Source organism: Colletotrichum navitas (genome assembly GCF_030913465.1).
Source record: "Colletotrichum navitas strain CBS 125086 chromosome Unknown LY79scaffold_121, whole genome shotgun sequence".
Lineage (NCBI taxonomy): Eukaryota > Fungi > Ascomycota > Sordariomycetes > Glomerellales > Glomerellaceae > Colletotrichum > Colletotrichum navitas.
Genome location: NW_026850667.1, coordinates 90,781 through 104,435, shown reverse-complemented (window position 1 = coordinate 104,435; position 13,655 = coordinate 90,781). Strand labels below are relative to the sequence as shown.

The 13,655-nt window shown below is 50.1% G+C and overlaps 4 protein-coding genes and 1 non-coding gene across 5 annotated transcripts; 4 read left to right on the top strand and 1 right to left on the bottom strand.

The window, feature by feature from the left end:
* Positions 1–2,937: 2,937 nt before the first annotated feature.
* On the top strand, positions 2,938–3,024 carry LY79DRAFT_t265. The gene has a single exon. It is a non-coding gene; the product is annotated as a tRNA-Glu (tRNA).
* A 516-nt stretch (positions 3,025–3,540) lies between these two features.
* Positions 3,541–4,206, bottom strand: LY79DRAFT_584456 (bacteriocin-protection, YdeI or OmpD-associated-domain-containing protein; the record flags this gene model as incomplete). The annotated part of the gene is made up of 1 exon (XM_060560400.1): positions 3,541–4,206. The coding sequence occupies one exon, from the start codon at positions 4,204–4,206 to the stop codon at positions 3,541–3,543; it is 666 nt and encodes a 221-aa protein (XP_060408061.1).
* Positions 4,207–4,669: 463 nt separating this feature from the next.
* LY79DRAFT_674408 (uncharacterized protein) lies at positions 4,670–5,030 on the top strand (the record flags this gene model as incomplete). The annotated part of the gene is made up of 2 exons (XM_060564295.1): positions 4,670–4,735; positions 4,815–5,030. The coding sequence occupies 2 exons, from the start codon at positions 4,670–4,672 to the stop codon at positions 5,028–5,030; spliced, it is 282 nt and encodes a 93-aa protein (XP_060408060.1).
* A 2,105-nt stretch (positions 5,031–7,135) lies between these two features.
* LY79DRAFT_527936 (uncharacterized protein) lies at positions 7,136–8,583 on the top strand (the record flags this gene model as incomplete). The annotated part of the gene is made up of 6 exons (XM_060555977.1): positions 7,136–7,196; positions 7,299–7,300; positions 7,338–7,491; positions 7,593–7,797; positions 7,851–8,176; positions 8,246–8,583. The coding sequence occupies 6 exons, from the start codon at positions 7,136–7,138 to the stop codon at positions 8,581–8,583; spliced, it is 1,086 nt and encodes a 361-aa protein (XP_060408059.1).
* A 777-nt stretch (positions 8,584–9,360) lies between these two features.
* On the top strand, positions 9,361–13,642 carry LY79DRAFT_618440 (WD domain-containing protein). Its single transcript, XM_060562023.1, has 2 exons — positions 9,361–9,398; positions 9,490–13,642. The coding sequence occupies exon 2, from the start codon at positions 9,608–9,610 to the stop codon at positions 13,514–13,516; it is 3,909 nt and encodes a 1,302-aa protein (XP_060408058.1). The 5' UTR covers positions 9,361–9,398; positions 9,490–9,607; the 3' UTR covers positions 13,517–13,642.
* The last annotated feature ends 13 nt before the right edge of the window (positions 13,643–13,655 follow it).

Here is a 13,655-nt window from a genome sequence, read left to right as displayed (position 1 = left end):
GCACTTAATTAGGCTAAAAAGGCCTAATTAGGTGTATAAGATTAAAAGAATATCTAAGATTAGTTATATTACTATAATAATAAAGTTATAGTTAAAGGTAGAGGTTAACTTATAGGTGTTAAATTCTATGTCTTGTCTATCTTGTTAGTCTTAATTAGTATTTAATGTCCTAATTAGGATAATTAAGGCTCTACTAGCTAGAAAAACACTTATAAGAACTACTTAAAGAAAAACCTAAAATCCTGCCCTATTCTACTAGTATTAATTATTAAGGTCTACTTAGTACTAGCTAACCTTATTATTATATTTTATTATAGTACTTACTAATAACTATAGTTAGTTATAGACTTCTTCTAATATAGACACTAGATTAAATAGGTATAATTTATACTTATAAACTCTAGAGTAAGTATTTAATAACTAGGATTAAAGGACTTTATTATTATAGTAGCTATTAAGTAGTACTTATTAAATAAAAGTAAGTTTATTAATAAGCTTCTTAAGTACTTTAAGCTTACTCTTCTTAAGGTTATTATATATAATATAGTAAAAAGTAGTATTTTACTACTTAGTAAAGTATATCTAAATAGCTTTAAGGCTTTTAAAGTAAGCTCTTATTTAAGTAACTATAGTAATAAAGTCTTAGATATTCTTACTACTAATTTAAGTAAAATAAAAAGTAAAAGCTTTACCCTTAAGTATTAACAAGAAGGCTAATACTATTTAGTGTCTCTTAATACTAATTTTACTATAATTATTATAGAATAAGTTTAACTTAATATTAAATATATTATATATTTTACTAGTATACTTAGATTTATTAGTAATAATCTTAGTTAAGGTACCTAATTACTAAGGAAAAAAATAGTTACTAGTAGTACTACTTTTAATTAGTAGTAGTTATCTTATACCTTAGGGTTCTATAAGATTAGTATATAAGTAAGTAAAAGGTTTTTACTATAATTAATAATAAGTAAAAAAAAATAATAGACTATTACCTTATTAAAATAGTCCTTATATTAAGTTATATAAAGGAAGTAGTAAATCTTATATAAATTAAGTTTACTATAGTAATACTAAGGTTTACTGCTTTTACTAATATAACTTTTATACTTATTTATTAAGTTAGGCCTATATTATTACTAGTTATTACTTAAGGTTTATAAATATTACTAGGCTTTATTTAGTTATATAAGTAATAGGTTACTATTACTATTTTTACTTATACTACTCTAGGCTAATATAACTATATTAAATATTATTTAAAAAGCTATTATATATTTTAATAAGCCTATTAAATATTACTAACTTATACTATACTTTTTTAACTTTTTTATTTATCTAAATATAAAACTTATTATTATTAATAATAGTAATAAAGTATAAGGTAATTTATTAATAGTCTTTAAGTATAAAGATACTTTAGTTAAAAAAAAGTTATAAAAAATTAACAGTAGTACTCTACTAGTAGTACTAAAGAAGGCTTTATTTTATTTATTAAAGTAATATTAAAAGTCCCTTTAAAGCTTATAACCTATAAGAGTATATTTAGCCTATTTAGCTATATAATAAGTAAAATAAAAGTAAATAGTAAAAAGGTCTTACTTATTAAGAAGAATTTCTTAGCTATACTTCTTATAGTTAATATATCTTACTATAAAAGTAAGTACCTTAGGGTATAAAGTACTACTAAATTAACTTATTATAAGGTTAATTATTAAGGTTAATTAGTAGTAATTACTATATAACTTTTATAGTAGTAATTAAGTAGTAAGTTTTTTTTCTTAATATAACTTATACTTATAAGTCTAGGTAGTACTAGGTTAGTTCTATATATATAAGGTAAATAAGAATAATTTTTTAAAAAGGTAAATATAAAAATAAAAAAAAAATTAAATAAGGTAGTAATTATTACTACTTAAGTATCTCTTCTTAATAGTACTATAGTTAGTATAAAAGAGGTTCTTACTTATTAAAGGGGTTCTAATAGTGTAATAAACACTATAGTGTTTCTTATAAAAGTAAGGTAGCCTTAATAATACTTAACTTAGTTAGTAGTCTACTAGGTTATAGTAGGCTAAGTAAACTCCTATAATAGTAAGTCTTATTAATTACTAGTTATTAGTAATAATTAACTATTAATTAATATTAGTTTTTACTAGTTAATTAATAAGATCTTATATCTTATAATATTACAAAGGTTAAGAAAAAGTAGTTAAATTTATAGTTATTAATAGTTAACTAGTTAACAAGGTGAAGTAGGAGCATAAGTGTAGTAGCACCCTTGCGTATAGGCAAGGGTAAGGGATTCTGCCGGTAGGCGGTGTGTCATGTGACCCACTGCCTCCGGCCGCATCACCCATATGCCAACAGATAGATTAAACTATAGTAATACGCAGTCATCTAACGGTGGTGAGGCTGCGGCTAGTGAAGACTAGAAGAGAGTGGCTTTAGCCGACAAGGTGTATGTTGATCCTGCAGATGAAATTACCGGGTCCCATGGCAGTCAAGATACATATTTGCGATATGGGTAAGTTCTTTGAATGGGCTTCATGTGTCGGGAGGGGAGAAGGGGGCAGAATTTGGGTGAGCCTTCCGTTCGATAACTACCTGCGACCTTGCACAATTCGCACCTCTCACTCCGCTCTTAAGCAGCGGTTGACATATGCACCCGTGCCCCTCACAAGCATGAAGTTGTCATCCAGTCTCTATTCGTTATTGAAACCTCTTGGGCTTAACACTGTCCTATCGTCTATTCACTACCGCCCCTGGCAATGCTTGATATCGCTATATTGGTTTCTTGAGTTGCGTTCTCCATCTCATCAAGTGAAGACGGCAATCTGTGTCGCCAACGGGCTATGCGAGGAGATCCTAGAGTTTCCTGCATGTGCCCTCCACTGCAGGATAATAATCAACAATCTTCCATACAGCACTTACTCCCATATAGTATAGTGGTTAGTATACTCCGCTTTCAGTCTTCTAGTGAGATCCGGAGAGTCCCGAGTTCGAACCTCGGTGTGGGAAATTACGCTTTTGCCTTGCGGGATAGATTGCACTCGGGGAGCTTCATTTTTTCTCAAGCTGCATCTTCTTGTAATATACCATTGGTGCAAGTCACATTTGGGGCCGAGCAATCTGTACAGGAGCGGAGTTTCAGTATCCAGGAAATGCTAGACCGGGTCGGACTATTCCCCCGAGCCAGACGGAAAGATGCGCCCCTGTGTGATGAGCGAACTGTGCAAGATAGCCGTGCCGCTCAAGTTGTGGGCCGCGCAGTCTGATATCTCGCGAGACGCCAATCTACGCGAGGTTGGGTTATTGATGGTATTGTATTCACTGGGTTGAATTCAGTTCTAGTCAGGAGAACCCTTAACCCCAGCCAATACGGCAAGTGCTTGCACCAATTCGTACAAGCGTGCGGCTGCATGTAGCTACAAAGTACATTTGCATGCGTCTCAAGGGGGGTTTGGCATTTGTTTGTTCCATATTGGTGACGATCGGTTTAACGTATCATGTATGACTAACCACGCACCGGGTATCTCAGTGTAAAAGCTTATGCTCCGCAAGGAGATTCACAAACTCGTCAATCTTCCTTTTGCGGGTCTCTTGCCGCCTCGTCGTCTCGATGCGCCACAGGAAGACATATCGCTGCGTCTTGTTCAGGGCGTCGAAGAACCTTTTGGCCTCATCGTTCTCCTTCAGAGCCTCCTCAAAGTCCATGGGCACCTCGGTGACGCTCGCCGCCGAGTAGGCCCGGTCCCACCGGCCGTCCGCCTTGGCGGCGTTCACCTCGGCCTGGCCCGCGGGCGTCATCCGCCGCGACTGGGTCAACATCACGGCCTTGTCAACGCTGCGCTTCGACCACATGCTGTTCTTCCTGCGCGGGGTGAACCTCTGGATGAAGTGCTGCTCGTCAAAGGCCTTGCGCTGGCCGTCGATCCAGCCGAAGCAGAGAGCCGCCTCGAGAGCCTGCTCATAGGCCACGGTCGGCTTATCTGCGTTCTTCTTGGCGATTTTCAGCCATACTCCCGACGACTCGCGGTGGGAAGTCCTCAGCCAGTCGTGCCAGGAAGTCTCATCTGGAAGGATGAGGAGCGCAGGCCCAGTGGACCCTACCGCTGAAGGTTCAGAAACGGACGGACTCGGGGAAAGCGTTTCTTCTTTCCGCAGGTCTGCCTTGAGGGTTGATCGCGTTCGTGGTGACATGCTTGTGGCTGCGGAAGCTTGCCGGAAGAAATGGTTGGGTTGCGTGACGAGGCGGCGTGCTGCGATGTTTGGAGTCAGGCAGCAATGGGGGGCTATGTTTCCCTCCCCCCGTTACTATGCAGAAAGCGGAGCTAAACCAGTTGTGCGGTTTTTAGGGACTTGTTCCGCTCAATGGCCTCCGTCCCGACGCGGATGACTCAGCACTCTAACATGCCTTCATTCCTCTGTTTATCAAATGTCTTCAGCATATGCATGCCTAGCCTTCGAGATCCTCGAGATCCTCCGCAGATTGTTGTACTTCACATGGCCCGCCCGTTCCGGAGGTTTGGATCGGGCCGGAGCAGGCATTAGACTCCCGCTTAAGCGGCCCCGCATTCGGGCTGGTCCGAGCCGCGCTGGCCGCTGCCCCTTGCTCGTCGGCGCCAGCTGAGTGGTGCTTTTAAACTCTGGTCGCGAGTTCGCTATGGTCGTCGACCCCTCCGGCGAGACGATGGTCATCATTCTGCAACAGCAACAGGAACAGGGACATGTAGGTGCGCGCCGAAAACGTGGACTGCTCCGAGCTGCGGGCCACCGTAAACGACATATTTGTCTACGACGGGGCCCAGAGTCTGATGCACTACTCTAACAATACTATGTCCGGCCTGGGTGTCTCTATGATCCGCGCCGAGACCGGGCTCAAGGTGCCGCCGGGCAGCGTCGTGGTGTCCTGGGCGCCGTACTACGACCCCAAGAGCCCGGACGAGTATTCTTTTGTGGCCATTGATCTCCTTGACCTGGTCTTCTTCCCGAGCGTGTGCGACTACGCGGACGGGACTGCGTGAAAGGTGTTTCTGGCCCAGAGCCCGGTGGCTGGCGGCGCGATGTTACAGAGTTCTGATGCCATCTGCTCGATTACGGGAGGCATGGTAAGTGCCTGCTATGCGTTGGTACTGAACCAAGGTACGAGGCAGTAGATCTTGACCAAGGGGCCCTGGATGCATTATGATATGTCACTGGACTGCAGTGTGATACACATTCAATTGCCAAAAAGATCGGGCGAGTGAACAACCTAGGGCGAGCACTCACAGCTACGGTAGGGATAAGACGCAGTGCAACGCAAAGCAACGCAGTGGCCCGGAGCAGTAACCACACCGACAGGCACAAGAGAAATATTTACCAGCGCCAAATTTAAACCTTGGTCACCATCGGAGGCGGCTCCGAAGGCTCGGCATAGGTTGAGCTAGGCCTCCTGTCAGAAGGCAGCGGCCGGACCTGAGTCTGTCGGTGGGTGGTTGATGGTGCCGAGGTTCGTGGGTCGTCTTCACCTTTCAAAGCATCTCCGTGGCCCAAGAGGATCAAGCGCTTTCCTGTCTTGATAGTACGTAGGCCGCCGTTCTTGGGGAGATTTGCATGGCCTCGTGTGGCAATGGACTTGTGGGATCTGGAACTAAAAGGGGCAGTAGGATAAAGCTGTCTTTTCTTTTCTTTCGTTCTCCACCGGCACGAAATAGCATCGTGTGAGTTTTAGCTGGGATGCTAGCGTGCATCTGCTTGGGGTTTAGTTTCACCACGGCCATCAGGTTGCTTTTCCGTCTGAATACCTGCGCGACAGGGTCTTGTCTCATCCTTGTGGCCAGCGCCGACACCGACAAGGCTCTGTGTGCCGGGCACGGTGGCAGGCCCATGGAGTGCTCTGCTGGACTGTACTGAAATCAGTATAGTAATGGAGGCCCACGTACTAGCAGCGAGTGGGAGTCTTCGGCGCTAACTGGGATACTCGATTTGCCGATGCCGAGACGGGCGTCTTAATGTCTCCATTTCAATCGGACATTGCCTGCTAAGGGGCAGGAAGAAGTAAAAGCAAGACGCTGGACCTCGCTTGAAATGTATTTGGGCCCCGGTCCAGCTAGGCGAAGTCGAGCACAGCCTGGCTATTTGTTTTGTTGGTGTGAAAAGGGCATTGAGGGGGTGAGAAACAACATAATGTTAATTATGCAGTGGGTTTGCAACCACAAAACATGATTTATGGTTCAAATGGTCCGCTGTAGTTCGCACGGGACCCGCCCGGGGCCTGGAGATTCTGCCAATGGTCCCAACAGAGTGGTAAGGAGGAGCCGGGCGTGACGGGCCGACTGGGAACAGGGGGTAGGGGAGGCCACCCCTTTGACGCTGGACGAAGGAATGATCATCCGTCTCCCCATTTCCACCATCTTGTCACCCCCGCCCTGGCTGCATCGAAAACAACCAGTAAAGAAAAGGTCCAGTATTCGTGGGAAAGAGACACTCTCAAAATTTGACGTGCGTTCCATTCCAACACCATGTGCCGACTGTCAAGCCACTGTGAGATTAACGTTTCGATATGTCGGGAGAAAGAGGAGGGAGAAGAAAAAAGAAAGAATGCAGAAAGGCCTCGCTCCCATATTTTATGACACACGCATGTTGTGCCTCTGGTAGTCAACTGACAGTCTGCACTGCAACACTCTCATCACCATGCTGGCCTTTTTCCTTTTCCTTGGTAGCGGGTGATTAGTCGTTCGTTATTCCCGTCACTGGTCCTCTAGGCTGAACCAGCCAGACCAGACCGATGGCAAAAAGGTGTGGGAGAAGGGCAAGGTTATCCCCTCGTCAGTCGGCAGAGGCACTACGGCAGCTACCCGTACTCTCGGACGCAATTTCCAGCCGAACGGAACTTTCTCTCGTACGAGGGGTTTGTTTTGAGATGAAGCCTGCGAAGACATGCATCTGACCAATACGAATGTACGACGACGACTGGGATCCTAACCAGCGTCGCCCTTCTCGTGTCTCTCCGGCGTCCCGCACTGCAAGCCACAAGGGAACCATGGCTAGTCGTTGCCGTCCAGTGATTGGTGTGCCAGCCTGTCGGGTACCCTGTGGTTCCCCACCCCCTCCATCTCAGCCGATCGTTGCTGTCCTTCGAGGATCCCAAATGTCTTGCCCAGGAATGCAGGAGAGCTGCCGCCGTCCCTCGCTCCCTCGGCGGGGTGAGTGTTAAAATGAGGAGTCTTTCCTACCCTTGCCTGCGTGCGAACACCGGCACTTACGCGGCGGCAACACCCTGGCCACGTACGGCAAGCCGCAACCCAGCGCAGTGGTTAACGATTTCTGATAGCGTGCTTTTTGATATCTAGTGGCCGCCTTGCAAGGCCGCCGGCTTGCGACTTGAGGCTTGGGACTCGCGCCGGAGTGGAGAACGACCAGAAGAGAAGAGGGATAAGAGAAAGAGGAACGGAGAGGACGCCGCTGTTCGTGCAACAACGAAACGCAGGTCCTTGCGCAGCCTTTGTTTTTCCCTTGCTGCTGAAAATTCTGTATCGCCTCTTCGCACCACTGACCGCCACCAGCCTTCCTCCGCATTGGCTCCAGGCCAGACGCTCGTTGAGGAGACGGTAGTTGCCTTATTCTTGAGCGTCAGTCATTCGCAATGGCTATCGACAACCCTGGGTTGTGGCTCGGCTTGGAAGATATCGACTACTTTGGCATCGGTATAGGTGCAGAGCTTGCGGCACCCAGCGCCCAGAGTGCCAGGAGTCAATCGCCTGGCAGCTTAAGCATCAGTCTGGAACCAAGAGGAAAGACACGCGACTTCCTGTGTGGCCGACCCTATCCTCGAACTCATATCGATCAACACTGACCGCCTACAGGTACAATTGCAACGCGGATTTGCTGCACTTTCGTCGTTCGAGTGACCCGTCTCTATGTTCGGTCATAGCCGGCGACGAGGCTCCGTTCAAAGATGTCGTTCTGGAAGAGAAAGATGCACGGCAGGTAGAACAGCCGGACAATAAATACCCAGCAACGCCAGTAGCATCCTCTTCGACCAGCCTGTCGACGACACCGACATTTGCCGGGCCGTTGGAATCGTATCTGACGTGTCCCCAGCCACACGAGAAGCGGGCTTTGTCTCTGTTTTGCGACGACGATTGGGAACAACCATCAATTCCCTCGGACCCCGGCTCCCTCATCATGAGTAAGAGAAGAGTACCCGGCGTGTACAGACTGCCGAGTCGAAGCCCTTCGCACATTAGTGCCGTCACAGGCCCCAGAGACTCAAGGCTCGGATATCTGATGGAGCGCTACCTGGCCTCTGAGGAAGACGGCGAATTCTTGGAAGATCGCCTGGGACACATGCGTTCGGAACAGGGGAATGATGATACCGCTAATATTCCAAGACTAGAGCCCGAGACAGCTCCGCCATCAGGGAATGGTTCCTTCGCTTCGAACCCGTCGATAGCACTGACGACGGGCCCAAGTACAAGCGACATCACTCCCATTGCTGGTATACAAGGTGGCCCCATTGAAGTGGGCCATGATCGTCAGAGTCCGGATTCAGGGATCTTCGACATGGAGGCAGACGAACTCCATCACCTTTTGTAAGTTTTTGGAGTTTTTTTCTTTTTTTTTTCTTCCTCTTTCGCCTCGTTAGCAAGTCAGTTGCTAATGCTCGGCAGGGGGCAGCGCCGGAGGGCGCGAGACGCAGCAAGCAATCGAGTTTTCCAGACGCAAAGGATACCGAGAGGAAGAATCGAAAAGCCGAAACGGATGAGGTCTCGAAGATGACACCAGCACAGCAAAATTGGCAACGTTGATGTCGCTGCTTGCCGTCGTGGGCCGGCCATTCGGCGGCGTGTGTATCCATCCGCCAAGGAGGATGCCAGCAAGTTTCGGATTGAGTCGTCCATAAATGCCGTATAACAGGGCCTAGGAAAGGAATGCATGGGTAACGAAGAGCCTATTGGGGGGGCAACTGGCGTTACAGGGCGACATGAAGAAGGACGAAACGACTATGACGTCGGAACCGCAAGATGGTGGTCAGTCGGTACAGGCCATTGACGACGCTCTATTGAATGAAAATACCATGTGTGTACGTACGTATGTGGACTGCATAATGGTTAACCGTCGTCTTCGTTTGCTTACCTTGAAAAGAACGTCTGGCCAAGCCGCGTACGATCATTTGCTGACAGAAGGATTGGATGCTGAGCCAACATTAAAGAGAGATCATCAGAGCGATCAGAACAGAGAGAGAGTGTGTGCAGCTGGAAAGTCTTCTCGTTATCGTGTCGTGTCGTATCGTATCAACCGCAGGTCTTATCGTTATCTTCTTATCACAAACGCGCCGCAATTGATCTGAGCAGCCCGAGACTTTGGGGGCTCCCCACCGAGCTTCCCACTGAGCTACTAGGTAGGTATGGGTATGTATGTACATAGGTACCTATCTACCTAGGCAGGTAGCTGTGGTCGCCCGCTATCGCTCTGGCCCGTCCCTAACCGTCAAGATTGCAGCTTGCAGCTCCGTAAACCTCACTTTTGACCCAAACCTCCTCTCGCGACCGTCGACACCGATCGCGACACGACACGAAACGACGGCGCTGCCCAATGGCGCCGTGCGAGCTCAGCATTCATGTATAATCGCGAGAACAAGATCATGAGAAAACTCCTCGGCAAAGTGACTGCCGACAGCAGCACCGACACCCATCACTCCGTCGCCATCACAAGTGCGCCTCATTTCCAAGCCTCGTACCGACCAAGCGTTCCGCAAAACGCAACCTTCTCGGCCGGCGTCCCCATCCTGTGCCTGGATTCCTCCCCCGATCGCTGCGCTGCCGTCATAGCTGGAAGGCATGTTCTCAAAACCATCGTCTTCGACGGCCTGTCCGTGAACGAGGCTATCGACCTCCGCAGCGCCATCACGGCCCAATCTGCCTCCAGCAAGACCGCATCGAGCTCCTTGACGGCAGATCAACTCTCCATACGAGACGTCAAGTGGCATGGCGACTCCACCATCTTCACCGCTTGCGCCAATGGCAAGATATTCTCCTACGACCTTGCGAGGATCTCGATAGGTGGCGCCGCACTCGAGTTCGTTCAGACGAGGGAGGACTCGCGCCAGGTCAACAGTCTTGACATCAACCCCCACAGGCAGACAACCCTGCTCTCTGGCAGCCAGGATGGCATGGTGCGATACTTCGACATTCGCGCCCCGGTCCAGAGCCGATCCGGCGGTCTCACCTACAGCCCGCGCGGGGCCTACAAGTGCAACGCCGATGGTGTCCGCCAAGTCAAGTGGTCGCCCAAGGACGGCTTCTACTTTGCCTGCGGTACTGAGTCTGGTGTTATTCTGAAGTGGGACGTGCGGAAGGTCGCCCAGCCACTGCTCAAGATACCCGCCCACGATAAAGCCTGTGCCTCGATATCGTGGCATCCCGATGGCAACCACCTGATCAGTGGTGGCTGGGATAGCAAATGCGCAGTGTGGGACATGTCCAAGAACGCCGACAAGCGGCAGAAGCCGAAATGGCTCATATACACTCCGGCACCCGTATCTGTTGTTGCCTGGCGTCCCGGCCTTTGGTCAGCGAGCGCCCAGGGGAAGCGTGCCGCCCAGGTGGCCGTCTCCTACGACGACGGGAGCCACAAACGTTTCGGAATCAACAGCGTGCATATCTGGGACTTGGCCAGGCCTACCATGCCCTACAAAGAGATCGACCAATTTGGCTTCTCTCCCTCGGGTTTGCTCTGGCAGAACCAGGATCTCCTCTGGACCGCCGGCAATGACGGTTTCTTCAACCAATGCGACGTCGCCTTCGCCCCGAAGGTACTTGATCGACAGCCAGTATCTAGTATGGCCTTCTCAGCTCGTGGTGACGCCGTCTTGTTTCTCGATGAGCGACCGCAGGATCGGCCACGACCCTCAATCATCCATCATCAAGCAAGCGTTGTGCCCCCACGCACATCCTATAGTTCGAGCCCAACGGCCCCAATGCTCAGTATCAGCCGCAGCGACTCTGAAGAAGACGTCGTCGGTAGCTTCTTGGGACCGCGTCGCAGAGTTGGCCGAAAACGGAGACACAGTCTGCGTTCCGTCCCTGTTCTGAGCACCACGCCGCCTTCTGGATCAGGCATCAGTGACGATCTCGTCTTGGGCTTAGAACAGGCCATGAAGGTGACTGGCACCTACAAGACACAGCAGTCCATGGCGGTGGGTCACATTCCCGCGGCGGCACGAGTCGACATATACGAATACCTATCCAGCTGCTATCTCGAAACCATGGATCGTGAGCTTCCGTACGTCGCCAATGGACCGCCACTCAGCAAGAGAGTTTGCGATATTATGGAGCAATACGCGCGTGCGGCGGAACATGTCAACCAATTCCGTCTCGCCCAGACATGGCGAATCCTGGCGTATTCGATGAATCTGCTGTTGTCCCGACGGGCTCAGTTTCACCTCGAAACTCGCCTGGGTCGGTTCCAGAAGCGGCCATCCGTTGTAAAAGCGAAAGATATCCCGAAAATACGGGTGCCTAGTGCGTTGGAAGTTGTCGTGGAGATAAATGGTGAAGAAACACCAAGGAAACCATCGACCCATGTCTCTAATAGCGTCGACGGCAAGTCTTTAGGGCCTCGTTCATTGCTTTCGGAAGAGATTGAGAGCACCTCTAATGTTACAACACCCATTGCAAGAGCTATCAACGGGGAAAATACCAACATGGGTGATTTTTCATCCGAGGCACAGCTACCGCCAGTCATGGAATCGGACGGTTTTGCTTTGCCCCCCGCAGCTCACAGTATGTTTAACGGGAGTACAAGGAGGCGACTGGATTCGGTTCCTTTGTCTACCACAAGCCATGAAAGCGATGGCACACAGATCTCCATCACAGAGGGATACGACTTTTATGATACTGACGCACTATCCCAAGCTATAGATGTGCCTGAGCCAAAGAACAAGGAGCAGAAACCTCTAGACTGCGGGCCCCGCACCCCTAATAGCCGACGCACACTGAGGCAGGACTCTGATGGGAGTTTTGCACAGATTTTCTCCATGTCGGAGAACAGTCGACAGACATCTGGCTTGGCTTCCTCTTCCGAAGCGGGTACATCAGCGTCTACGCGATCGCTCGCCAGGTACCCTGCGCAGCTCAAAGAGCAAAGAGGAGTCACAGACCAGGGTGAATACGAGAGTCGCATCCGTGGCAAGGAACTTGAAGACTCGCCTGAGCATGGTGCCCTGACGGCACTTCACGGCCCGGGGGCAAGCCTTCCAAAGGATTCGCCCGAAGAGATCTTCATGATTTCCCAGACAACCATGACATCTGATACAGCTACTGACGATCCATCAACACAATCACAGCCGGAGTCTCTCCCGGCGGCTTACGGAGACCACGCCCCTCTCCACATCGGCGTCTCATCTTCAACCCCGCCGAAAATCACGCCGGCCCTTCAACATGACTCTACGCCGACCATTCTCGACTCCGACTACTTTCCCTGGCCGGAAGATCCATCATACCCGCATCCTGTTGCGAACGATCCAGACGCGGATTATTCCCCGCCACTGAACCCTTACACTCTTATAAACAGAGCCCTGGATTTCGAGACGCGGACGTCCGCACTCAACGCCTCTGCCATGGTCCTCCTCTTGAAGCCCCTCGTGCCGGAGTCCGTCATTGACCCGGTCCGCGCGACATCAATCCTCCGCCAACACCATTCGCGCCTTGCAGGCATGAAGCTTTTCATCCAGGCCGCCCTCCTCCGCAAACTCTGCGTTCGGGGATGGCCGGAGGGCATTCCCGAGTGGGGAGAGAACTACACATCCATCTTCGGTCCAGCGCAGCAAGGCGTCAAAGGGGGGTTCATGTGCCCCAACTGCCGGAAACCCAGAGAACTCGACCCGTCCCTCGGCGAGAAGGCTCTCTGGAAATGCGAGCGGTGCCGCGCGACAATGGCCCCATGCGCCGTCTGCGGCCACCGCGAGACCACGGCGGCGGCGCTCTCCGTCGCCGACGGCATCGGGGGCGCCCAGCCTGCAGACCCGATCATGAGCACATGGTGGTACTGCCCCGGCTGTGCCCACGGCGGCCATGCCACGTGCTTGCAAGACTGGCACGCCCCCTCGGACGATGGGACGTATAAACTCAGCGACGGGTGTTGTCCCCTTGACGGCTGCGGCCACGCCTGTCTTCCTGGTAAGTGGCGCGAAGAGAAGTCGGTGACGCGATCAGACGAACTGGGCCGCATGGCCATGGAAAAAGTACGCGTCGGCGGCAGTGGCGGTGTAGCAGGAGGAGGAGGAGGAGGTGGTGGTGGTGGTGGCGGCGGCGCCGGCGGAGGCAAGTCGGGCGCGCCGAGCCCTGTGATGCCGCCCAACGTCCGCGGCGACAGCATCGAGGTGCCGCAGAGCAGGGCCGTCGAGAGCGTCCGCGAGTCGCTGGCGAGCGGCGCGTCGACCTCGGGGATCCTCAGCTCCAGCCCGGGGAGCCGGTCGGGGGAACGGGAAAGGAGGAAGAGCGTCAAGTTCATGCCGACGGAGCGCTAGTGGCGCGTCGGCATGTTCCTCGGGTCTCTGTAGATGGACGCGACCACATGGAACGAGAGACATGCTTGCCATCTCTCTCTCTCTCTCTCTCTCTCTCTCTCTCTCTCTCTCTCTCTCTCTCTCTCTCTCTCTCTCTCTC

What these genes read in the sequence shown, in the direction of transcription:
- LY79DRAFT_618440 (XM_060562023.1), top strand. Translation starts at nt 9,608, where the DNA reads ATGTATAATCGCGAGAACAAGATCATGAGAAAACTCCTCGGCAAAGTG.